Genomic DNA, 26633 nt, shown 5'->3' on the forward strand with positions numbered 1-26633 from the left:
CTATAAGTGATTTTTCTTTTGCTTCTTTTCACCTTTCTGGTCTTTCCAAATTATCTAGAATGAGCACAAATGACTTTGAGTGGGACTGGCCCAGCCATCCCTGTGCTCTCAGGGGGCAGCAGAGAAGTCCTGCTTGGTATCTCTGGCTGGTCCCCCTGGTGGCACAGTCACTGTCTTCCCAGGCCGCCCTCCCCAGACTTCCCTCCAGCTTCCATCTGCAGGCTAAGACCATTTAAATGGAGAGACCTGGGGTCCTTAATTCCAGAGAGGCTGATTTAAGGGAATCATATTGGCCTTATTTTGTGAGTGGGGACTTAAAGCAGGAGAGAGAGAAGACAGGAAGAGCAGAGAGGGCCTAGCCAATGCATCTGACATTGGGCCAGGCCAGGGGACCAGCCAGCAGCAATAAGTAGATTCTTAGCACAGAAGAGAGAACACGGGTGATAAATTAAGAGGTCTTTATTGTCTCTTCCCAAGATGCACAGAGGTTCTAATAGTGCTTCATTCACCCCAAGCAGGCCAGGAACCGGACAGAGAAGGGGCAAAGATAACATTACACCTTCAGGAGCAGAAAAGACCAAGGTGGGGCTGCCAGAAGGCTGGAAGGGTATCAGGAGTGGGGGGTAGGGAAGGGGCTAGGGGATGAAGAGGGGAGCAGTAGGAAGGGTGCTGGGCTCAGGGAGAGACGGGAGGGGGGTGGTTGGGAGAGTACGGGGTGGGGCGGGGCGGGGAGGGGCTGAAGAAACCCTGGCTGCAGCAACAAAGATGTCCTTGTAGCCCTTGATCTCCTTGATCTCATTGCTGCTGATGAGGACTTGCAGCTGGCGTGGTCCAGTTTTGATGGGGTAGAGGTCCAGTTGAATGTGGATGGTGTGTCCAGCCACCAGAGTCCCAATGCTGAAAGCCAAAAAGAGCCTGTTAGAGCCTTAAGTAACTGCTGGGATGGGTGGTATAGTTTCCCCTCTTGGAGTAAGCACCTCCCACCCCCCCAACACCACCAAGGTCAACCTTCCCCATGGAGGGTGGGAAAGTGGAGACAAGTAGGCACCCTTCAGGAGACAAAGGACCGATCTATGACCCCACAAGGTACCCCTTGTCAGAGACCAGCATGAGACAGATGGTACTTACTTTTTGGATATCTGCCCATCAATGAGGCCACTTCCCTCCAGCACCATCATGCAGTTACTCAGAGCAGTCATTAGGGTATTGGTGAGTGTGATGTGGACTCTCAGTGCCTTGCCCACCTCAGCCCTTTTAGACACCTGTGAGGAGAGAAGACAGGGATATTGTGGGCAACTGGCCTCATTTCCACACTCCAGTTCAGTACCCTCATTCCACTGTCCTTCTCTTCACCACCAGGGACTGCTTCCTTACTGCTAAACCACTGCAATTGGGAGAGAAGAATGTAAGCCGAAGAGTATTCAAGGTTAACAAATATCCTGACCTGTCTTAGAAAGTCACAATGCTTCAGGAAGCCACTGCCAGTTGGGAATTGGCACCAAGCTGAAATCTATTTCCCTCCCCACCATCTAGTTCAGGATGGCAATTAGATTTCAACTAAAGTGCCAGCTCCAATCTGTTCATCATGGCTAATAGAAATGGTGTGTTGAAAAGGATCCTGAGGACAAATCCAGAGTCAGAGAGTTATGACTGATTAGTAGCGTCTGACACAGGCATGGGATAAGAAGTGGTGCTATATGCACCATCCATATGCTATCAGTGATATATTTCTTTTTTTTTCTGTTTACTTATTTATTTTGAGAGAGAGAGGGACCACAAGCAGGGGAGGGGCAGAGAGAGAGGGAGAAAGAGAATCTCAAGCAGGCTCAGCACCATCAGTGCCGACCCTGATACAGGGCTCAAACTAATGAACCGCTAGATCACAACCTGAGCCCAAACCAAGAGGCAGATGCTTAACTGACGGAACCACCCAGGTACCCCTAGCACTATCCTTCTGAGGCCAATGTCACATGATATGGCAGAGCCAGGACCTGAGCCAGGTGTCCCAGACCCCAGCCAGGATCTTTCCCCCACGTTGTTCTGACAGTAGAAACACTCTTGAGTTTCCCCAGGTGTGTTCTGTGCATCCCATGTGAGGTCTGTGTCATAGGGCAGCATGGCCTTGGCCTGTGAGTGGGAGGCAGGGTCTTTATCCTACTCACTTCTAGAGCCCGGTGCCTAGTGCAGTGCCAACCAGGTGGTGGATATTTGATGAACATATGTTGAATTAAAATGGGTCCTGACCACCCAGATCATACTCAAGGCATGTTCTGCCTCAAACAGAGAATTAAGAAAAAGTAAGAACCCACCCTGACTTCTCTAAAATTCAAATGAAAGAAACAAATCCCTTGTCCTCTAATGAGGGCATCAAAGTAGAACAGGCAAAAATGTCTTTGGGATCCTTCATACTCACACAAATCATCCCCAGTTCCCTTAACTGTGGGAACCAATTGATAGTCTACTCTGGTTCTGATGTGTTTGCATTGGATCTTGTTTGTAACCAGGGCTCTGGGTAATGGGGGCAGGGTCCTCGCCTCAGCACCAGGCTGTGATTCTGCCCACTGTTTGCCGCACCGTGGCCTGACAACACGCCCAGGTGAAAACTGTCAGGTGGTCACATGGTTTATGATGTGGAGCTACTCATTCTGGTTGGGGTGGAGTGTGCCACTAACAAATCCAGCAGGTGCAAAGCCAGGTTGGGATCAGGCAGTGGGCAAGTTCTTTAGAACAGGAGGGGAGATGGAGAAAGGAGGCTTTGAGGGAAGGAAAACCCCTGGTAACGGGAGATGGGGAATATTTCTGCCCTCCATTTATCCTTCTTCCACCTGTAATGACCTTGCCAGCCACACAATCTTAGAACTCAAATCCGAGGCTCCTTTCATATGTCCTCCCTCTTCCCTGTCAACCCTGTGTTATCTGTAGTCACCTTTGGAATTTCACTTGTGGTTTTTCTCAAATCTGGCTCCTCTACTCAATCTCCCAGCCATGCCTCTCCTGTCTCTCTGCCTCTGCAAAGTTATCTCCCTACTTAAAATGCTTTCATCTCCACCTCATTTCTCTGGACAGTGTCTTCCTATGCATCCTCCACAAAATGTCACTTCCTCTGGGAAGACTTCCACTCTGCCCTGCACTTTGCACAGAGGACAAGACAACACCATACTGTGCTTTAATCATCTATTTGGTGTCTGAAGCAGGGACTGTATCTCATTCACTGCTGTAGCCCCAGCCCCTGGGTCGGATGAGTCAAAGGGCTTCCGGGCTCCATCTCTGTCCAAGACACCTTACCTCAATAGATAAATTGGGAGGTTCCAGAGAGATATCTTTTAGGACCAGCATGGACCTCCCCATATCCTCCACCTTGGCAATGCCAGACACACGGATCAGCTTCTCATCTGTCAGCTTGTTTCTGTAATTGTCGTAGGGTAGCAAGAGCAGCCACTGTATCTCTAAGCACAGACAAAAGACATCTTGAGTCTGGAAACAAAGACACACACACACACACACACACACACACACACACACACACGGAAATTTGTATGTGTGAGAGACTATGTGTGTGAGTCTGTATGTGTGTGAAAGTATGTTTGCATAACAAAGAGAAAGAAACAGTGTACTTAACCTATACTTACTGCCCCCAGAAGTCATTGCTATGTCTCACCTAGTGGGATAGTGTCAGAGGCACAGCACATGGCATATGTGACCCCCTGACAACAACAGCTTCACTACCTGGCACGTGTGTGTGTTGGGGTGCAGGGATCTCTGTGTAATCTGGCTGAACCATCCCAGCTTTGTTCATGACCCCACAGCTCCCATCCCTATAGGTGATTTTCCAGGCCTTGTTCATACTCACCCTCCCCAAAGTCCAGGTTCAAGTGCACTGTTTGCCTCCAGAGGGGCTCCCGGGTGCCACCCTGGTGCAGCAGGGCCTGTGCGCAGAAGTGCACCACCAGTCTGATGGGACCCCGGGGGTGGACTCTGTCTGGCACCCTCAGGGCATGCAGCTTCAGCAACAGGTCCTGGCCCCACTCAGGCATCCTGGCCAGGTGAAGCTGCAGCTGGGCTGGCTGATCCTGAGACCCCCTGGACCCCAGCAGATCCAGGAAGGGTGAGGAGGCCCTTCCTGGGCCCAGCATTTTCTGGGAAGCCTTCATGAACACAGATCGCTCCTCAGGGGATCCTGGCAGAAAGGAGAGCCAGGAAAGACCTCAGTAAGGAGGGGTTGAGAGGACCAGTGGCCTTCTTTGGGAAACAAGCCACCCAGAAACTTCCAGCTCCCTTCCCAAAGGGAAGCTGCATAAGGAGACAATACAGCTACATAAGGAGACAATAGCTACACATAAGGAGCCACATAAGGAGACAATACAGCATCGTGGCTGAGAACAGGGGATTGGTATATTGCTTGGTGCTGCATTCAAATCTTGCTCAGCTAGGTGTTCCTTAATCCCTTGGTGCTCAATTCTTTCATTTATAACCCAGATATATCTCCTTGCCTCATAGAGTTGCCAAAAATTTGAGTTAAATGAGTTGCTGAATATAAGTACCCAGTACTGTTCTTTGTCATCAGTATTGTCACCATCATCACTGTCATCATCATCATCAAAGCCAAAGGCTTCCCCCCTCCCCCACCGCATCAACATCCTCACTTCTAAAATACATGCTCAAGAGACTCTTAAAAACTGAGAACAAACTGAGGGTTGATGGGGGGGTGGGAGGGAGGGGAGGGTGGGTGATGGGTATTGAGGAGGGCACCTTTTGGGATGAGCACTGGGTGTTGTATGGAAACTAATTTGACAATAAATTTCGTATATTGAAGAAAAAAATAAAATAAAATAAAAGGTAAAAAAAAATAAAATAAATAAAATACATGCTCAAATCTTTTAAGTGGGTCTTCCTCTCTTGCTCCTGGGGTCTACTCAACATTCAGGTTGAACTCCAACTCATCCCAAATTGTGGACTTCTCTAGTAAAGTTACTATGCACCAGAGGCATTGCTCCAAGTGCTTTCTCTGTATACTCAGCTGCCCTCACAATAGCCCTCTGAGGTATCATTAACCCATTTTACAGATGAGGAGGTGGAGGCACAGGGATGTTAAGAATGCATCCAGGCTTATACCACTAGAACATAGCAGTACCAACATAGCAGCATTGTTGGTACTCAGGCAGCCTGATGCCACCCTGGCCTTCTCCACAGAGACATCTACTCCCTTCCACAGGCCAGGTGTCCTTCCTTTCCCTCCTTAAGTGTCCACCTCCCTCCTTGCTGCCACCCCCACTGCCATGATGTAAGGAGACCATGATATGACCCTAGGACAGAGTTGCCATAATAATAAGGAACATTCCATTTGAATTTCAGGTAAATTTGAATTTCAGATATATAATAATTTTTGTTTAAGTATATTACATGCTATATTTGGGACACACTTATACTAATGAAATATTTGCTTATCTGAACTGATCTGGAATTCAGATTTAACTGGGCACTCTGTTTTTATTTGCTCAGTCCAGCAGCCCTAGGCCCATATGGCCAGGGTCCAGGAAAGCCCCTGGGAGTTTGCGATGAGGAGGAGGTGATCAGGTGGTGTTGGTTTTAACAGGCATGAGCCATTCTCACTGGGAAGAACACAACAGACGTCATGTCCACCCACCCTGAAACCCCAGGGCCCCAAGCACCTTCTGGATACTTGTAGGAGCTGGTAATGTTCTGTCGCTTAGCTGACCCTACCATCTTGGTGCTGATTTCCTTCCCAATGGAATGGGTATTATGGTCCAGGATTTCCTGGGCCTGACCATCTCTGAAGAGCCAAATGACTTCATCAGCATTCACCTCAGCGTACACAAATGGGGTGTCATAGGGCAGGTGAACCTCCCCTTCCCTGATGGCCTTCACAGAAGCAGGGCCGCAGCAGAATATCCCTGTGGAAGGAACAGAAGTTGAGGACAGCTGACAGCTGCTAGCATGTGGACTGGGCCGGCTGGTGGTGGCGAGGGCAGGTAAGGGGATGGGATGGAGAAAACCCTCACACACCGAGTGCTCTCAGGTTCCCACAAATTCATCCGAGCCTCACAGCCACCTGTGGCATTTATCAACTTCCCCACTTTGCAGGTGAGAAAACAAGGTCCTGCAAGTCATCTGGGTCACCCAGCTGAAGGCAATGAAGTGAGAAAAAATACTACCCCTTTCTGGCCTCCTGCTCATGTGATCAGTCCCCCTGCTCAGGCCCCCCACGGAGCCCAGATCCTCCTCACTCACCGCTGCTGGTTTGCTGGGGAGTGGGGTCCAGAACTTGCCACCCATTGTATCCTGGTGGGAGATCTTTCCGGATCATCCAGCACTCATTCCAGACATGGAAATTCCTGCAGAGAAGAGTAAGGAAATGAAGATTCACATTTTCCTGGATTTGTCAGGTATCAGACACTATATTGAGTGCTTTATATTGTTGTTTTTAAAATTTTAAATGTAATTGACATACTATATTGTATTATTTTCAGGTGTACAACATAGTGATTTAACATTTGTATAAATTATGAAGTGATCACCCATGAAAAATCTAGGTACTATATGGCACTGTATAAAGTTGTTATGTACTAATTATATCCCCCCCTTTTTTTTACTCTTTATTTGGAAGTAATTTCAAGCTTACAGTAAAGTTGCAAGAATAGTACAAAAAATACCCAAGGATGCCTGGGTGGCTCAATCAGTTAAGCGTCAGACTTCAGCGCAGGTCATGATCTCACAGTTCATAAGTTCAAGCCCCGCACTGAGCTCTGTGCTGACAGGTCAGAGCCTGGAGTCTGCTTTGGATTCCGGGTCTCCCTCTCTCTCTGCCCCCCCTCCCCCGCTCATGTCTCTCTCTTTCAAAAATAAGTAAACATTTTTAAAAATTACAAAAAATACCCATATACCCAAGTTATCTATCATTAACATTTTGCTTCATTTGCTTTATCATTGGGTTTCTTTCAGTATGGATTTGAAGATTATCAATACATTTTTTCTTTTGTTTTTTACTTCAGTGTGTATTTTCTAAGAATAGAGATCTTCCCTTACAGTTATCAACCCCACGCATTTCTTATTGATATAATATTTTTATCTAATTTACTGTCTATATTTCAATTTTATCAATCGACCAAATATTGTCCTATTTATTTATTTATTTATTTTTAATTTACATCCAAGTTAGTATATAGTGCAACAATGATTTCAAGAATAATGCACCTCACCCATTTAGCCCATTCCACCTCCCACAACCCTTCCAGCAACCCTCTGTTTGTTCTACCTAGTTAATAGTCTCTTATGTTTTGTCCCCCTCCCTGTTTTTATATTATTTTTGCTTCCCTTCTATATTCATCTGTTTTGTATCTTAAAGTCCTCATATGAGTGAAGTCATATGATATGTCTTTCTCTAATTCCGCTTAGCATAATACTTCTAGTTCCATCCACGTAGCTGCAAATGACAAGATTTCATTCTTTTTCATTGCCGAGTAATACTCCATTATGTATATATCTACCACATCTTTTTTTTTTTTTTTTTTTTTTTAGCTTTTAATTTACATCCAAATTAGCTAGCATATAGTGCAACAATGATTTCAGGAGCAGATTCCTAATTCCCATTACCCATTTAGCCCATCCCCCCTCCCACAACCCCTTCAGTAACCCTGTTTGTTCTCCATATTTAAGAGTCTCTTATGTTTTGTCCCCCTCCCTGTTTTTATATTATTTTTGCTTCCCTTTCCTTATGTTCATGTGTTTTGTATCTTAAAGTCCTCATATGAGTGAAGTCATATGATATTTGTCTTTTTCTGACTAATTTCACTTAGCATAATACCCTCCAGTTCCATCTGCGTAGTTGCAAATGGCAAGATTTCATTCTTTTTGATTGCTGAGTAATACTCCATTGTATATATATATACCATATCTGTTTTATCCATTCATCCATCGATGGACATTTGGGCTCTTTCCATACTTTAGCTATTGTTGATAGTGCTGCTATAAACATTGGGGTGCATGTGCCCCTTCAAAACAGCATACCTGTATCCTTTGGATAAATACCTAGTAGTGCAATTGCTGGGTCGTAGAGTAGTTCTATTTTTAATTTTTTGAGGAATCTCCATACTGTTTTCCAGAATGGCTGCACCAGTTTGCATTCCCACCAGGAGTGCAAAAGAGATCCTCTCTCTCTGCATCCTTGCCAACATCTGTTGTTGCCTGAGTTGTTAACGTTAGCCATTCTGACAGGTGTGAGGTGGTATCTCATTGTGGTTTTGATTTGTATTTCTCTGATGATGAGTGATGTTGAGCATTTTTTCATGTGTTGGTTGGCCATCTGGATGTCGAACTTCTTTGGAGAAGTGTCTATTCATGTCTTTTGCCCATTTCTTCACTGGATTATTTGTTTTTTGGGTGTTGAGTTTGATAAGTTCTCTATAGATTTTGGATACTAACCCTTTATCTGATATGTCATTTGCAAATATCTTCTCCCATTCCGTCGGTTGCCTTTTAGTTTTGCTGATTGTTTCCTTTGCTGTGCAGAAGCTTTTTTTTTTATGAGGTCCCAACAGTTCATTTTTGCTTTTGTTTCCCTTGCCTCTGGAGACATGTTGAGTAAAAATTTGCTGCAACCAAGGTCAAAGAGTTTCTTGCCTGCTTTCTCCTTGAGGATTTTGATGGCTTCCTGTCTTATGTTTAGGTCTTTCATCCATTTTGAGTTTATTTTTGTGTATGGTGTAAGAAAGTGGTCCAGGTTCATTTTTCTGCATGTCACTGTCCAGTTTTCCCAGCACCACTTGCTGAAGAGACTGTTTTTATTCCATTGGATATTCTTTCCTGCTTTGTCAAAGATTAGTTGGCCATACATTTGTGGGTCCATATCTGGGTTCCCTATTGTGTTCCATTGATCTGAGTGTCTGTTTTTGTGTCAGTACCATACTGTCTTGATGATTATGGCTTTGTAATGCAGCTTGAAGTCCAGGATTGTGATGCCTCTAGCTTTGGTTTTCTTTTTCAAGATTGCTTTGGCTATTTGGGGTCTTTTCTGGTTCCATACAAATTTTAGGATTGTTTGTTTTAGCTCTGTGAAGAATGCTGGTATTTTGATAGGGATTGCATTGAATATGTAGATTGCTTTGGGTAGTATTGACATTTTTAAAATATTTGTTCTTCCTATCCAGGAGCATGGAATCTTTTTCCATTTTTTTTTTTTTTTTGTGTGTGTGTGTGTGTGTGTGTGTCTTCAATTTCTTTCATAAGCTTTCTATAGTTTTCAGTGTATAGATTTTTCACCTCTTTGGTTAGGTTTATTCCTAGGTATTTTATGGGTTTGCGTGCAATTTTAAATGGGATAAATTCCTTGATTTCTCCTTCTGTTGCTTCATTGTTGGTGTATGGGAATGCAACCAATTTCTGTGCATTGATTTTATATCCTGTGACTTTGCTTAATTCATGGATCAGTTCTAGCAGGTTTTTGGTGGAAGTTTTTGATTTTCCATATAGAGTATCATGTCATCTGCAAAGAGTGAAAGTTTGACCTCTTCCTGACTGATTTGGATGCCTTTTATTCCTTTGTGTTGTCTGATTGCTGAGGCTAGGACTTCCAATATTATGTTGAATAATAGTGGTGAGAGTGGACATCCCTGTCTTGTTCCTGACCTTAGGGGGAAAGCTCTCAGTTTTTCCCCATTGAGGATGGTATTAGCATTGGGTCTTTCATATATGGATTTTATGATCTTGAGGTATGATCCTTCTATCCCTACTTTCTTGAGGGTTTTTATCAAGAAAGGATGCTGTATTTTGTCAAATGCTTTCTCTGCATCTACTGAGAGGATCATGTGGTTCTTGTCCTTTTTTTTTTTTTAATTTTTTTTCAACGTTTTTTATTTATTTTTGGGACAGAGAGAAACAGAGCATGAACGGGGGAGGGGCAGAGAGAGAGGGAGACACAGCATCGGAAACAGGCTCCAGGCTCCGAGCCATCAGCCCAGAGCCTGACGCGGGGCTCGAACTCACGGACCGCGAGATCGTGACCTGGCTGAAGTCGGACGCTTAACCGACTGCACCACCCAGGCGCCCCTCTTGTCCTTTCTTTTATTGATGTGATGAATCACATTGATTGTTTTGTGGATATTGAACCAACCCTGCATCCCAGGTATAAATCCCACTTGGTCATGGTGAATAATTTTTTTCATGTATTGCTGGATCCAGTTGGCTAGTATCTTGTTGAGGATTTTTGTGTCCATGTTCATTAGGGAAATTGGTCTCTAGTTCTCCTTTTTAGTGAGGTCTTTGTCTGGTTTTGGAATCAAGGTAATGCTGGCTTCATAGAACGAGTTTGGAAGTTTTCCTTCCATTTCTATTTTTTGGAACAGCTTCAAGAGAATAGGCATTAACTCTTCAAATGTTTGGTAGAATTCGAATAGTGTCCTTTATTACATTCTTTACCACCCAGTCTAGGATCACACATTGCATTTAGCTGTCCTGTCTCCTTTGTCTACCTTGATCTGGAGAAGTTTCTCAGCCTTTGTTTTATTACATTGAAATTTTGAATTCAGTATTTATTTGCCAGAGCTATATTCATTTTGAGCTTATCTGAGGCTTTCTCATGATTAGATTCAGGTTATGCATTCACACACCAAACGCTACAGAAGTGATATAGCCTTCTCAGATACACCACTGCTGATTGAATCGGGGGTTCTTCAGCCCTTTAGGAACTCAGAGCGGGAGGGGCTCCAAGGATTGCCACTAGCTCTCACACAACCCAAAGATCTGACCTGGAAACTGGCTGGAAAAGGAAAAACATGACACCAGATTTACAGTACAGCAGAGGAGAAGGGAGCCAGGGGAAGAGATCAGAGATCCAGAAATGAAGGCATACACACACACACACACACACACACACACACACACACACACACATACACACACACACACATGCAGAGAGGGAGTGAGGTGGATAGAGGAGGAAATAGGAGAGACTGAGGAAGTGGACAAAAGCAGCAAGTGCAGGCTTTGCCCGAGGAGAAACAGAGAATGGCACAAACAGATGGCTCAAAGAAGGAAGAGTCATTTGTAAGATGCATAAAGATTTTGAAGTTAGTGTTCACAGAACACAAAATCAATTTTTTTGGTTGTGGGCTTCAGAATGTTATCCCATAGTCTTATATTTCTGAAGGGAGTTTAGTGTGATGATGTAATTAGCCAGAACAGTCTCCTAGGTTAGGGAATTGCTCTCTGGGCACCAGCAACAAGATAAAGGATGATATTGCCTCAAAAGTAGAGAGAACCAGGTCAGAGCTTCCTTACCCTTCCTGACATGGAGCAGAGATGTGTTTGAGATGGTGTCCCTTACCATATTTTGTCTCGCTTCTGAGTAGGCAGCATCTCTGCATTTTGGTCATAGTAGGTGTCGACAGTCAAGTTCCTGTCCATGTTGTGTGCAGAACGAAAATTGGAAACCACACGGGTTGGAACACCTAAACATCTCATTACTAAAGGGAAAGAAAACATGGAGAATCACTGAGTTCATTTCAAGCAGAATCGTTAGCTCTCCATGCATGCTTTCTAACTTTTAAGCTGGAGGAGAGAAAGAAGGCCAAGATTCTTGCAGATCCATACCTGTAAGTCCTTTATTCTCAAAGCACTGCACCTAGGCCCAGAACCCTGCTGCCCACCTGCCCCATTGATGGTCTCCATCCCACTAGGAAAAAGAAATGGTTTGAAGGTTACTTAAAACAACAATAAGCAACTCAATTTATTATTTAGTGCTTTTTCCATTCAGCAGCTTTCCAGATTAAAAACAGAGAACCTAAAACATTTGCTAATTTGAAAGAAAATAAAAAACTTCAGGCCTTGTGGCCTGTTTTAGAAGAGAAGCTGTGTGGCTTAACTTCTCTGGGCCTTAGTCTCCTTGTGTGTAACAAAATAAGGAATTGAAACAGATGATTTTCAATTCTTAAATTCTGAATCTGTAATTCTACTGAAATACAAGGATTTGGAGGAGGTAAGAAAGAAATCAGAGAAAGGATAGAAGGGCAAGATAGACATAGAAGTAACTGGAAGACATCAGAGACGGAACTTGCTTGTACAATGAGGCAATAGCCATCCCTGATAAGGCAACAGCATCCTCTTGTGGCATCTCAGGATAGTACTACAAAGGCTTTTTAATGCTGAGTAAAGATCTTTTTCTTTTTTTTTAATGTTTTATTTACCTTTGAGAGAACTCAAGCTGGGGAGGGGCAGAGAGAGAGGAAGACAGGATCTGAAGCGGGCTCTGTGCTGATAGCAGCAAACCCAATGCAAGGCTTGAACTCATGAACCTTGAAATCATGCCCTGAGAGCCGAAGTTGGACGCTCAACCTACTGAGCCACCCAGGTGCCCCCAAAACTGAGTTAAGATCTTAAGATTTCACTTAAGTAGTTAAGATCTACTCACACAAAGCAGATATTACACCACCTACACCACCACCACACCCAAGAGTAAGCGCGCACACACACACACACACACACACACACACACACCTTCCCAAGGCCAAGTAAAATCAAGCCAAGGGCCAGATGTGACCTTTGGAACATAGGTCTCCACCTCAGCCAGCGAGGCGAGGAGTTCAGACAAGTTTATCCTATCCCTCTCCAGCTCAGGACCAGCAGTGGGTGCCTCCTGAGGCTGCTGGGAGGATTATAGTGCTTTGAAAAGTAAGAGGACTATTGAGATTGACCAATCTTTTTGTTACAATTGATTCAAGAGTCCCAAAGGGAGCCAGCCATGTGCTCACAGTCACTTCTCTACTCCCAGCACATCTCCTGAGCTTTTCATAACCTCTCTGAAGGGGTGACAGCTAGACCAGGACTGCAAGTGGCCAGAGGCTGTGTGGTGGGAGCAGCTGTCCCCTTCCTCAATGGCCCCAGAACTTTAGGGCCTGGGAGTGGGGAGAGGCTTCAAGACAGAGTAAGGATGCAGACCTAGACCTTCTCCTTCTCATCCCAGGGCCTAAGGGCCCAAGCTCTCCTCTACAACACCTGCCTAACCAGGGACTTCCCAGCCCAAGACAAATGTGGCCATATTAAATGCTGGTGCTGTGCTGAGCATTTTCCAGGGAAAATGAATGAGCAAAGTGAGGTCACTCTGTTTGAATACTCAGATTTAAACATCTCGTCTATCTGTAGAACCTGTACATATCTGCCAAGCTATGCTGCCCCTCTCAGAAAAATCTAGAACTGGGGCGCCTGGGTGGCGCAGTCGGTTGAGCGTCCGACTTCAGCCAGGTCACGATCTCGCGGTCCTGGAGTTCGAGCCCCACGTCGGGCTCTGGGCTGATGGCTCAGAGCCTGGAGCCTGTTTCTGATTCTGTGTCTCCCTCTCTCTCTGCCCCTCCCCCGTTCATGCTCTGTCTCTCTCTGTCCCAAAAATAAATAAACGTTGAAAAAAAAATTAAAAAAAAAAAAAGAAAAATCTAGAACTTTGTCTTTGACCCCTGTCTCTGTCTTCTCTGTTCTTTGCTCCCTCATCCTCCAATTCAGAGTCAGCCCTTTCACTCAGCAAACACTGAGCATCACAACACAACAGGTAGCATGTGTAAGGTACTCCTGCCTTGCATGGGGCAAGACAGGCAGACACCTCAGTATTCTGTCTTTCCCTCATCCTCACAGATAATCTGATCAACACCTTTGCACTAAATTGTAAATAAATGGTAATGCAAAAAACACTGATGCTCCATGTGGGTAGTTAGCAAAGTAGCAAATCTCCTATTGTAACTCCTCAAGAAACTCTCCAAGAAGTATTTGGGAGCTGCCAGCTCTGCCTACAGGTGGGATCAGACTTTCTCAGACCATTTGCTTGTACTTCAAGCTTCCCCCAGCTGTCCCTGACTCCAGGCTCACCAGGAGCTGAGAAACCTGAGCAGTGGCAGAGAGAAGCTGTCTTTGCTTCCACTTTGGGGCCACACTCTTCTTTATCCAAGTGACCATTTTAATAGTATAACTGCCATCAAGGAGACTCCAGAGTGATTGTGACGGGTCAACCTCCCTCCTAGGAAAATATGCAGGAGTCCCCAAGAGTATGGAGTGTGCTGGGTGAGAGTCCCTGTGTGCACCATCTCTTAGCTGTGGGGCTATGGTCAGGCCCCAGTTAACTTATGTGAAAATGGAGATAACCAGAGCCCGACTTCAAAGGGTCATCCCAAAAATTAAATGAATGCTTCTGCATCCCCATCTCTCCCTCACTCACCTGTGCACATCACAGCTGCAAAGACCCAGCACTGTCCATACTTCACAGGCTGCCTGCCCCTGGCTAACCACTGCCGCAGGATGGCTACACTGCCATTCCACTCCAGCGGGCTGACCCCCCTGGAGTAGTCCTCTCCCCAGTTTCCCTGCAGCACACCGTTGTCATCGTTGCTGTTGATCTGCAAAGGACAGACAGGCGGGTCCCCACAGTGCCCTAGGGAAGCTCAGATTGTCCTCAGACAGGGCCAGGAGAGCTTCTGTGCTTACCATGGCGCTCACCACCCTGCAGACGTACACAGGGTCATTCCGCTGGGAGTAGTCTTTGGATGGGTTCTCTAAAAAGTACAGGCTCTTGTTCAAGATCTCAAAGCAGATATCTATGATGTCCTCTTCAAACTTCCAAGTGATTTCAAGGGAGAGAAAAGAGAAGAGCGTCCTAAAACTTCAAGTCAATAACACAGGCTTTGAGGGATGGTGTATATGTGCTGGAGATGAGGATGGGGTTAAATATAAGACAAGGTCCTGCCTTCAAAGAGCTTATAAGTCAAATTGGGAGTGTATGAGATTCAGAATTCTGGAAAATGAACCTGAGTGGCTCTAATGGAAAATGCAAACAGAATTTGGAGGTGAGGGATCCCTGTTGACAAGAGATCAGAGAAGGCCATTAGCACCAGTAGGCTTGGAAGGACCAGGTAGACAGGAAGAGAGCAGGGTGGGGATGTTCACCTGAGGTCTTTGAGTATGGTGCTGCCCAGGACAGGGGCTTAAAGGTTCTCATTTCTGGAGGACATGAGGGAGTAGGAAAGACCAGATGGATAAAAACAGGGCAGCTGTGAGAGGTGAGGGAGAAGAGTATGGGGGCCTTGAAATCAAGTAGAGGAGTTCACAGCTGTAGCTGGGAACCCAGGAGAAGCCAGTGTAGGTTCATGACATAAGTTTATAACATATACTTGATACATATACCTATGTGAAGTATGGAGAATGCTGGCTCTTTGCAGCTGTGATGTGCACAGGTGAGTGAGGGAGAGGTGGGGATGCAGACATATGTCTCCGTTTCAAAAAATCACACAAATTGTCACAGTTGGAGCACACAGGCTCCCCACTCCCTTCCCACCACTCTCCTGGTGAGTGTGGATGGGGCTGAGATGTCAGTGGGAGGGAGGCAGAAAGTATACCAGTCATATTTGCTGGTTGAAAGTGGAAAAGTTGCCCAGAGCCAAAGGTCCTGCCGTTTGTACACTGACAGGATATTTGATGTTATTAAAGAATTGTCGTTTATTTTTTCAGTTATGATAATGTTCACTTTTTCAGGAAGAGTTGTTATCTTTTAGAGCTATAATCAAAGTATTACTCTATTAAATGATATGGTATCTATAAATTCCTTTCAAAACTTCCAGTGATGAGTTTGGAGGGATGGGGACAGTACAGACCAGGGACAGGCAAACTTTTTCTGTAAAGGACCAGATAGTAAGTATTTTAGCTTTTGCAGGCTGTGGGGTCTCTGTCTCAGCTACACAACTCTACCACTGTAGCATTAACACAGCCACAGGTGACACTTAAGTGAATGAGCATGGCTGTGTCCCCGTAAAATGTCATTTATGGACACCACAGCTTGAACTTCATATAATTTGCATATCGCAAAAAATTTTTTAGTTCTTTTTCAACAACTTAAAAACACGAAAACCATTTTAACTCATGAACCACACAAGAACAGTCAGTGGACTCTAGTTTGCAAACCCCTGGTATAGATGGAATAAGATTCACCATAAATTGCTCATTACTGGAGCTGAGAGACAGGCTCATTTTAGTATCCTGTCTACTTGGAAAATGTTTTAAGTTTTTTATATAAAATATTAAAAACTTGAAAGCTATCTCCCCTTCCTTCCTTTCCTCTCTTACTGGTTGGGAAATTGGCCCCGCACCACACACTGTGACATTTGTTAGTGGCCTTTTGTGAGCTAATAGAGTTGATTAAGAACCAGCGTAAGGAGACCTGCCCCAGGCCCTGTTTCTGGTGACAGTATTACCTGCCCATAGTTCCAGGGCCAGGAGGTGATGAATCTTTCATGACCCTTGTAAACAAAGCCATAGTCCATCATGATATACTCCTGCAATAGTATTTCACTTGGCAGGTAGACATCATCCTCTGAGTGGTTAAGAGTAGGAGAGGGGGCAAAAGACAAACAGAGAAATTAAAAATAAATAAATAAAATAAAATAAAATAAAATACAGTAATGACAGTGTCTTGCTGGATAATAGGGGAAGGAATGGGTTGGTGGCAATACAAATCGAAACTGGACCCCTTAAAAGTCTATAATGCTCTTCTAGAGGCCAGTGATATAATCTGTACCTTAAAACATAATGATTATCATTTCCTGATTGTAAAAGTGGAAAGCCTATTGTAGAGATTTGGAAAATATGGATGACGGAATGCAGATAATGAAAATCACTCATTCCCACTACTCACAGACACCCACCACTACAGTTTGGTATATTCCTGCCACTCTTTCTGTCCACGTACATGTAATACAATTAAGATCACACTGTGTTCCGTTCCCTGATCTCTTTCACTGCACATCACACCACAAGCATTTTCATCATGCCATTAAAATTCTTTTGTTAAAGATGGTTTTCAGTGAGCACATGGTATGGCATAGATAAGCAGCTTTTATCTTCTGGGCTTTCTCAGAAGAACCTCCCTGAGCCTTCCTAGTGGATCAGGTTGTCATTACAGCCTGCGAAGCAGTTGTACCTGCATTCCAAGGGTTAAAAAGCAGGATGAAAGTTCCCAATGGGTGAGTCACACTGTGACCCTGGCCCTGAGAGATCTCTATCTTCAGAGTGTAGGGACCAATGACTGCATTGGATGGTGTAAAAAGGGAGACAAAGAGTGAGTTGGTGTCAATGATGAAGTCAGAAGCACTCCAGACATTCCCTTGTCGAGCCTGGGTAAGGGAGAAGGTGGCTCGGGTTCCCAGCAACTCCGTGGGCGCTGGTCCTGTGTAAGAGACAAATGACCCCTCAGTGAGGTTTAAAATATATGTGACATGATTCCAGGGGGCTAGGAGGACCCCCACCTTCTTCCACCACTTGCTAATCCTTTTGGTTTAAGGCTTTTATTGCCACTGGATGTCTTTGGGCAAGCCACTGAAGATCTGTGGGCCTCAGGTATTTTTATCTGTAAAATGGGATCATCATAGTACCTGAAAGCTAAAACTCCTGTCATGGGGATTAAATTATATAATATATATGAAGTTTGAGCACAGTGCCTATTGTGCATTTAAAAATTGGCTGTTGTCAGGGTGCCTGGGTGGCCCAGTTGGATAAACGTCTGACTCTTGATCTCAGCTCAGGTCATGATCTCACAGAGCCCCACATCAGGCTCTGCACAGAGCCTACTTGGGATTCTGTATCTCCTTCTCTCTGCCCCTCGCCAGTTTGTGTTCTCTATCAAAGTAAATAAATAAACTTTTTAAAAATTGGCTGTTATCATCACAGTTTCAATTTGCTGAGTTGGCCAAATCTTTCCTTAATGTCACTTATCAGGTGAGCACTTAGAGGGTCCTGGGGATCCCAGGAAGAGGGAGGGTAGGGAGCACTCAAGAAGGGGAGGTGGGAGCCCTACAGGTGAATTTTGCCTTAGGGCAGGGTGAACTCACCCGTCTCAGCCACAAAGGTGAGGTAGTCTGTCCCAAAGTGGAAGGGTCGGCTGAAATGTAGTTGGAGCAGAAAGGACTGGCCCCGGCGTACAACAAGCCGCTTCAGGCCCATCTCCTGCGTGTGATGCTCCTGGTTGTTTCTTGGGCTCTGCAGGTCCACAGACCTGAACTTCAAGGCTGCCACTGGAGGGGTATCGGGAGAGGAGACAGGTCACTGCCCAGCTGTGTCTCCCCAGGTTCAACATCCCCCAACACTTCTCAATCATTTCTGTGGCACCTGGCTCTGACTTCGGTAGGATTACTGTCTACACCTGAGCCCTTCTGCCACCCCTGCCTGCTAGTTTCACAACTTAGCCTTGGCAGTTTAGCAGGCCCCAACCCTGGAGTGGGAAGATTGTGATCCTGGTGACTCTGCACCTGGACCCAGAGCTATAGGGCTCAAAAATGAGGGCCCCATGGGGCACCTGGGTGGCCCATTAGGTTAAGCGTCTGATTTCAGCTCAGGTCATACTCTCAACATTTGTGAGTTCAAGTCCTGCATCGGGCTCTGTGCTGACTAGCTCAGAGCCTAGAGCCTGCTTCAGATTCTGTGTCTCCCTCCCTCTCTGCCCCTCCCTCCCTGGCACTCTGTCTCTCTCCCTCTCAAAAATAACTAAACATTGGGGCGCCTGGGTGGCGCAGTCGGTTAAGCGTCCGACTTCAGCCAGGTCACGATCTCGCAGTGAGTTCGAGCCCCGCGTCGGGCTCTGGGCTGATGGCTCAGAGCCTGGAGCCTGTTTCCGATTCTGTGTCTCCCTCTCTCTCTGCCCCTCCCCCTTTCATGCTCTGTCTCTCTCTGTCCCAAAAATAAATAAACGTTGAAAAAAAAAATTAAAAAAAAACAAAAACAAAAACTAAACATTAAAAAAAAACCACAAAATTAGGGTCCCAGGAAGAGAAAGGTTTCCAGGTAATTGACACTTAATCCATGAAGTGCCACCACATACTATTAACCACTTTTGTTGACAATCTTTCCAAAAGTTACTCTATTATCATGCTGATAGAAGAAAGAACATATTAGAATTTTGTATGAATTAAGTCAGTGAGCTGACTAGAGGCTGTGACCTCAGCTACAGGCAAGTCCCTGCTTAAGATGCTGGGTAGGTAGCTTCTTTCTCACCTCTCAGCCATGCTCTGGGTGTATGAGGGCACTGACTCTTCCCAGGATGCTACTGTGTGTGTACCTGGTGTACAGTTTAAAGACTGTCATAGCACAATTGGCCAGAGTGTGGGCTGTCACTACCTTAGCTCTGAGACCTTGAGCGAGTCACTTAATATCCAGAGACATCAGTGTCCTCAGCTGCAAAATAGAGACAGTGGTATTCCTACCCCATAGGGTCCATGTGAGCATTGAGTGAAGATTCACAGGTAAAGGACTTCTGGTGGTGGCAGGTACGGAGTAAGCACTCAGTAATCATTAATTGCTCTTAGTGCTAGTAATGACACAGCCTCAGATTGTATTTGCTTTGTTATTTAAAAAAAATTTTTTTAATGTTTATTTATTTTTGAGAGAGACAGAGACAGAATGCGAGTGGGTTGGGACAGAGAGAGAGGGAGATGAATCTGAAACAGGCTTCAGGCTCTGAGCTGTCAGCACAGAGCCCAACACAGGGCTCGAACTCACGAGCTGCGAGATCATGACCTGAGCTGAAGTCGGACGCTCAACCGACTGAGCCACCCAGGTGCCCCGCTTTGTTATTTTTTTTTTTTTAATTTAAGGTTTATTTATTTTTATTATTTTTTTTAATTTTTTTTTTCAACGTTCATTTATTTTTGGGACAGAGAGAGACAGAGCATGAACGGGGGAGGGGCAGAGAGAGAGGGAGACACAGAATCGGAAACAGGCTCCAGGCTCTGAGCCATCAGCCCAGAGCCTGACGCGGGGCTCGAACTCACGGACCGCGAGATCGTGACCTGGCTGAAGTCGGGCACTTAACCGACTGCGCCACCCAGGCGCCCCTATTTATTTTTATTTTTGAGAGAGAGAGAATGAGAGAGAGAGAGAGACAGCATGCGAGTGGGGGAGGGGCAGAGAGAGAGGGAGATGCAGAATCCAAAGCAGGCTTCTGAGCTGTCAGTATAGAGTCTGACGCGGGGCTTGAACCCATGAATTGGGGGATCGTGACCTTAGCCAAAGTTGGACACTTAACCAACTGAGCCACCCAGGCGCCCCTGAGTCATTTTTGCTGGTGATATTTACTGCGCTTACTGTAAACAAAAATCCATTTGGTCTTTTTCCCTAGTAGCACATCAGTTTATCTCAGTGGTTCTCCAGTGGAGAAATTCTGTCCCCTGAAGGACATGTAGCAATGTCTGGATACATTTTTGGTTGTCACAACTTGGGGTAGAGGCCGGAGATGCTGCCAAACAGCATCCTAGAGGAAACACAAATTTTAGCACCTACCAGTTTTTGTCCCATTCACATTCTGAACTTCCACACTGATTCTTTATGTTTTTGCTAAATTAGTTCACTTTGATAGTTTTGGCCCATCTTTCCTACCTGGCTGGAATTCTTAAATCCTTGTTCTTTCACCCAAATGCTTTACGTTGCCATCTGGGGACTGCCTAAACTGTTTTCCAGGTCTTCATCCAAGACATTGCTAATAAGATGGTTCTAAGCATTAGGGCTTAAGTCAGACACCAATGGAGTATCATGTTGGAGTTTTCTTCCAGGTTAATGCTAAGTTATTAGGAAATACTCTTTAAGTATAGTTGTTCAACTAGCTGTGACTACATCTGATACTTCATCTGAGGAAATGGGATTAAGTGTTTAAAATTTTCCTTCACAGCCTAAAATCAAATCCAACTTTCATATTTGTATCTTTCCCACAACCTTGTTAAACATTTGACTAAAAACAGAATGTGCGTGATGGTCCCTTGATCCCCCTTCTTGTAATCATCTTTTGTTGAGGCAGATTCAAAGATGAATCACTGGATCAAATAGTACAAAGTTTTTAAACCTCTTATTGTAACTTAGGCACTTAAATAATTATATTATTGCAACCAGAGAAGTCAGGACGAGATCTAACACGGATGCCTTTGAGTTACTTAGCAGCATTTTTTAAACATCAGGTCCAATCCATTAGTAGTTTGCAAAATCAATTCAGAGAAATGTGACCATTATTTTTTTAAATAGAAAATATCACAATGTAGCACACATAAGGAGAGGAAGAATAATTTTATGTGTAACTGGGTCACGATGTAAACTGTGGGTCAGAGTCAAAAAAGTTTGAAACAAACTGGCCTAGATACTGATTGTATCTTATTTTTTCCTGAGGGACCTGACATTTTCATACCAGGAACTATGGAGCCTCCAAAGGAAGCTTCTCCACCCCATGTGTAACATCCAGTGGCCGTTCCACCCTGAAAGATCAGATACCCAAAAGAGGCAGTGAAGAGCACACAGAAGTGCTTACGTCACTTCCACAAGAGAGAACAGGACTGGGGGCAGCCTTTTCTGGGCTGCTGTCCACAGCTAGAAGCATACTTCTAAGGGCAGATCAATTCTCCCTTTACTCAGGCTGGAGTGGTTTGGGAAGGAAAGGGGAGGAGGAAGAAGGAAGATGCCTTCCTCTCCATGCCTAAGATTGCAGTGCGCAGAGAAAACTTATTGTCCATTGGAGACTCAGGTTTTCTTTTTTTTTTTTTTCAACGTTTATTTATTTTTGGGACAGAGAGAGACAGAGCATGAACGGGGGAGGGGCAGAGAGAAAGGGAGACACAGAATCGGAAACAGGCTCCAGGCTCTGAGCCATCAGCCCAGAGCCTGACGCGGCGCTCGAACTCACGGACCACGAGATCGTGACCTGGCTGAAGTCGGACGCTTAACCGACTGCGCCACCCAGGCGCCCCTCAGGTTTTCTTTTTTATGCCACTTAACACCATTATGCATTTGGCTCACTGAAGGCCTTTTAATGTCAGGAAGACAGTGACTTCAGAGAACAAGAGGGAGGTCCTTCAAGGGAGCAGGAAAAAAATTCAAAAACCAAAAGGATCAGGAAGAGGTTTAACAAAGCAGGAAATCAAGCAGAAGCAATTAGTAAAAACATGTCAACTCCCACAAGGCCTTCTTGCCTTGGCCATTGGCCCACCAGAGTTAATGACTTGAGCAAGAGGAGAGGAAGCCTTGGACACAGGATTCCCGGTGCTTGACTAATATAAAGACAAGGAAGGATCAAAATATACCCCCATGTATTATCATCCTGAAAATGTGTGGGGGCAGATGGGCAGTCATCTGCCTATTATGAGTTCTGAAGCTCCTGCCACCTGAGACCAAAACCTGAGGCAGCCCTACTCTCACAGACGACTCCATCTCTCCACTTGGGTCTTAGCTCAGAGGTAGCTGCACAGGGGCTTTCTTCAGCCACTGAATGTGATGCCCCACCTCCCACCCTATTCCTCACCATCACACCCTTTTTTTTTTTTTTAATTTTGTTTTTAACGTTTATTTATTTTTGAGACGGAGAGAGACACAGCATGAACGGGGGAGGGGCAGAGAGAGAGGGAGACACAGAATCGGAAGCAGGCTCCAGGCTCCGAGCCATCAGCCCAGAGCCCGACGCGGGGCTCGAATTCGCGGACCGCGAGATCGTGACCTGAGCCGAAGTCGGACGCTCAACCGACTGAGCCACCCAGGCGCCCCACACAACACCCTTTTTATTCTCTGCTGGGCACTTAATAGTATCTGGGATTATTTCCACGGAAGTAGAAACCTTGGCCATCTTCTTACTCCTGGACCCCCCACACCTAGGATGGAGCATGATTCCTAATTGCTGCTGATAATGGTTGCTAACGTTCACTGAATACCTACTACCTTCCACGTACCTTCCGAAGCATTTTATGTGTCTGAAATCATTTACGTTCTCACAACCACACTGTGATTGAGGTGTTAATAGTGTTGCCCACATACAGGAAGGTACAGGGTAGAGCTGCGATTTGAACCCAGGTAGGTTGGCTCCAGAGCCTTCCCTCTTAATCTTCAAGGTTTCCTGCCTTCCCTAGGGAATGCTCTGAGATGTTTGCTGGTACAATGTGGGCAGCATGGTCAAAGTACTAGGAGACTAGCCTCACAGGACAGCAGTGGGGCTGTGGTGGAAAAGAAGGAGAAAACCCTCTGTGGGCAGCAGGGCCAGGATGGGGAGGGGGGGCTTGACTCAAGGCCAAGATGCTGCTGTTTGATCCACTACTAATGGGTATACCTACCCACAGTGGGAGGATAAAATGGTATACCTTTCTGAGGGCAACTCATCAATATTTATTATAAAAGAAAAGAGGGGCGCCTGGGTGGCTCAGTCGGTTGAGCGTCCAATTTCAGCTCAGGTCATGACCTCACAGTTCGCAAGTTCGAGTCCCACATAGGGCTCTGTGCTGATGGCTCAGAGCCTGAAGCCTGCTTCTGATTCTGTGTGTGTCTCTCTCTCTGTCCCTTCCCTGCTCATACTCTGTCTCCCTCTCTCTCAAAAATAAATAAACATTTAAAAGAAAAGAAAGCCTTAAAACATAAATACATTTGAGGCACAAATTCCTCTTCTGGGATTTTTCCTAAGAAAAAAATCATTATGTACAAAAATGTAAGCATAAAGATGTTCAGTGCAACCTAAATATCCTATAGTAAGTATTGGATACATAAACTTTATTCCTCTGATGTCAACATAACAAACAAAAAGAACAAAGAATATGGGGAAATAATTCATGAGGTATTAAAAAGTAACATAAAAAGACTAAAACCCAGTATGTTACAGATTATCTGTAGGTGGTGATATTATAGGAGATTTTTCTTTCCTTTGAGTTTTTTGGTATTGACACACTTTTGCTTTGAACATGTATTCCTTTTGTATCAAGGAAAAGTGTTACTTTGATTAGAGGCGGGTTTCTGAGCAGGAGTGGCACCATCAAAGCTGTAGTTGAGGATTAATCCAGCTATGGTATGTAGCACAGACAGAGGGAAAAAAGTCTAGGGAGGGAAGGGCAGTGAGACTCTGTCGCAATAACCCAGGTAAAAAAAAAAACTAAGAGGACCTAAACGAAAGTGTTGGCAAGAAGAAAAGAGGAACCGCCCTGTGTGTGCGAGGGACTGAAGCTCACGGTCATGTGGCAGGCTAATAAACACTTGAAATACCTTGACTTCCAGTGCTTCGCAAAGCTAGTTTGGGTGAAGACTGGGGCAGGTTAAAACAATCCACAGCCAGCAACATCCTAGGCAATCAGGCTACTGGCAAAGGACTGGAAAGCTCCAGACAGAGATGGCGAAGGGTGAATTATCCCAGGCACAGCCAGCAGTGAGAGCCAGCACCTGCCAGCAAATGTCAGGTGCACTTTGGCTCCTTCTCTTCTCCTGCTCTTGTCCCTGCACTTAGTCTAGCTTCTATGTCCGTGTCTTTTCTTTTCCCACTTCTCGTTATTGTTGGTTTGGGACTTTGATAAATACTTCATTCTTTTTCATTTCTTCCCTTTTAAAAAATGTAAAAGGATACATCTTTGTGAGAGCCCATGAAGATTCCTAAGCGATGAGATTCCTGCAGAATGTTTCTATGTTCCTTAGAATGTGCAAGAGGAAAAATATCTTATTATTTGAAGGTTCAAGTACAAATTTCTTCGTGAAATGTTCACTGTCCTCCACAATGTGGTCCCAACTTATCTATCCAATTTTATCTCAGCCCATAAACTCTGCTTCATTCATGTTGTGGCCTCCAAACCTCTGGATGTAGGGATTGAGGAAGGACCCCAATCTCTACATCCCCACTGTCTCGATTTTTCCAGGAAAACTCAACATCCACCTTCTCCACGAAATCCTCCCCAAGCATTTTGGAACATGGAGATATCCCAGCACTGGTAGCAATAGTTTTATAGCTGGGTAGTATTTACTAAGTGTCTCTAAGCCCCAGGCTTTATATACATTGTGTCCTTCTATCCCTATAACTACCCAACAAGATGTTATTAACTCCATATTATAGGTGAGCTGACAGAGGATCAGTGATATTAAGTTAACTAGGTAGGTGTCACCTATAATAAGTGGCAAAATTGTCGTTCAAACATAGGCAGTTTGACTTCAGAGCCTAGCTTTTAACCTCTGGCTTGTGGTGACGGTCTGGAGACTTTCACTTTTTTTCCCCCTCATAAGTGAATATCCTGCTCTAGTCAAATGAATAAAGCTCCTAAGAGGAGCTGCTCTGGTGAAAGAGGTGGGGGAGGAGTCCCTCTGGCTTCTCTGTAGAGCCCTACCTGTCTAAAGAACACGATGAAAACCACATATTCATCCCAACCTCCTCATCCTAAAATGTCAGCAGGTGAGATCAGAACCGGTTTCAGGGTCCACCTGTGTCTCTCTCTTCTCTGCAATTTCTCAGACTCTGAACCCTTATTTGTCAGTTAATTATGTACCACTAAGTCCTTTCTTTGAAACATTATTTTCCTTTAATGATATCTACATGAGCAGCAGTGTTGTGTGATTGTTAACAGCTAGTACTCAGCAATTCAAATAGCTGCTGGCAAAGGAGAAGTGTTCCCAGAATGGCTACCCAGGTTAAATCATTAGGTCTTTTGCAGCAAATGTAACAAAGGATTAATATCCATAATATGTAAAAGTTCCTATAAATATTAAGTCTTCAGAGAAATGCAAAGTATAACAATAATGAGATCTTATCTTTGATCCATTCAAAAATATTTAAAAGAATAAGAATAGTGTATTCTGTGAAGTTATATATGGAAGTGGACAGTCTCATACATTGATGGTGGGAATGTAAATTCATATAGACTTTTTGGAGGAAATTGATTGATACTAAAGAGTAGAAGAAAATGCCATCCCCAAATATGCCACTTTGGCATAGAGATTATTTTGAGCTGAAGGCACTTGAGAAGCAGATATAAGAAAAGCTCTCAACACTTTCCCTATTTGCTTAAAAGCAGGACATAAATTTATAAATGTGTCCCTCCTGCCCTGTCTACCATAAAGGGCAGAAGTTCATCACCAGAGACAGCTCTAGACCCTCATCAGCCCAGAGATGGCACCAGAGAAATCTACATACGAAACTATTAACTGGCCTTTCTCTTCCACTAGTTTCCCCCCTATGTTTACCCTCCTACAATTTGCTGCCCTAGTGACTCAAAATCCATTTCCTTTGTCTTGTCACTTCTCTGTAACATGTGCACGTGTAAGTGCAATGCACATGTTAATATACTTTTGTTTGTTTTCTGTTTCTTTTATCAGTCTAATTATAGGTCCTCAGCCAATGAACCTAATTGGTAGAAGGAAAAAAAGTTAAGTTTTCCCTCCCCTACAAGATCAACCAAAAACTTAAAGTGGCTATTGTCTTTGATCTAACAGCTCTTCTAGAAATCTTTCATATAGGGGTGTCTGGGTGGCTCCATTGGTTGAACATCTGCCCCTTGATTTCAGCTCAGGTCATGATCCCACATTTCGTGAGATCAAGCCCCGTGTTGGGCTCGGGCTGACAACACGGAGTCTTCTTGGGATTCTCTCTCTCTGCCCCTCCTCCATCTGCATGTGTGCTCTCTCTCTGTCTCTCTTTCAAAATAAATAAGTAAACTTAAAAAAAAATCTTTCACGTAAAACATACCGGCACACATACGCCAAGTTACATCAGCAGGGATGTTCATTGCAGCATTATTCATAAGAACAAAACACTGGAAACAAGCTAAATGTCCACGAATAAGGTATAGTAACAAATTAAACAAATCAATAAATTTATTAAATAAGTTGCATGT

The 26633-nt window shown here is 44.6% G+C and overlaps 1 protein-coding gene across 1 annotated transcript; it reads right to left on the reverse strand.

The window, feature by feature from the left end:
- Window positions 1-439: 439 nt before the first annotated feature.
- TGM7 (transglutaminase 7) lies at window positions 440-21394 on the reverse strand. The gene is made up of 14 exons (XM_040493373.1): window positions 21326-21394; window positions 21206-21272; window positions 17871-18053; window positions 16964-17209; window positions 16239-16357; window positions 14479-14607; window positions 14213-14390; window positions 11339-11477; window positions 6250-6353; window positions 5670-5912; window positions 3851-4177; window positions 3286-3446; window positions 1129-1262; window positions 440-897 (listed from the first exon to the last, which is right to left on the reverse strand). Exons 1-14 carry the CDS (start codon window positions 21392-21394, stop codon window positions 636-638), a joined length of 2361 nt encoding a protein of 786 aa, XP_040349307.1. The 3' UTR covers window positions 440-635.
- Window positions 21395-26633: the final 5239 nt, after the last annotated feature.

The sequence above is a fragment of the Herpailurus yagouaroundi genome, unplaced genomic scaffold (genome assembly GCF_014898765.1).
Source record: "Herpailurus yagouaroundi ecotype Mexico unplaced genomic scaffold, PumYag 184, whole genome shotgun sequence".
Classification (NCBI taxonomy): Eukaryota; Metazoa; Chordata; class Mammalia; order Carnivora; family Felidae; genus Herpailurus; species Herpailurus yagouaroundi.

What these genes read in the sequence shown, in the direction of transcription:
- TGM7 (XM_040493373.1), bottom strand. Translation starts at nt 21,394, where the DNA reads ATGCTTCTAGCTGTGGACAGCAGCCCAGAAAAGGCTGCCCCCAGTCCT. An exon ending in GCAGGGTGGTGAGCGCCATG is followed by an intron (nt 14,391 to 14,478) that starts GTAAGCACAGAA and finishes TGTCCTTTGCAG; the next exon opens with ATCAACAGCAACGATGACAA. An exon ending in TCCCCAGCAAACCAGCAGCG is followed by an intron (nt 5,913 to 6,249) that starts GTGAGTGAGGAG and finishes TTCCTTCCACAG; the next exon opens with GGATATTCTGCTGCGGCCCT.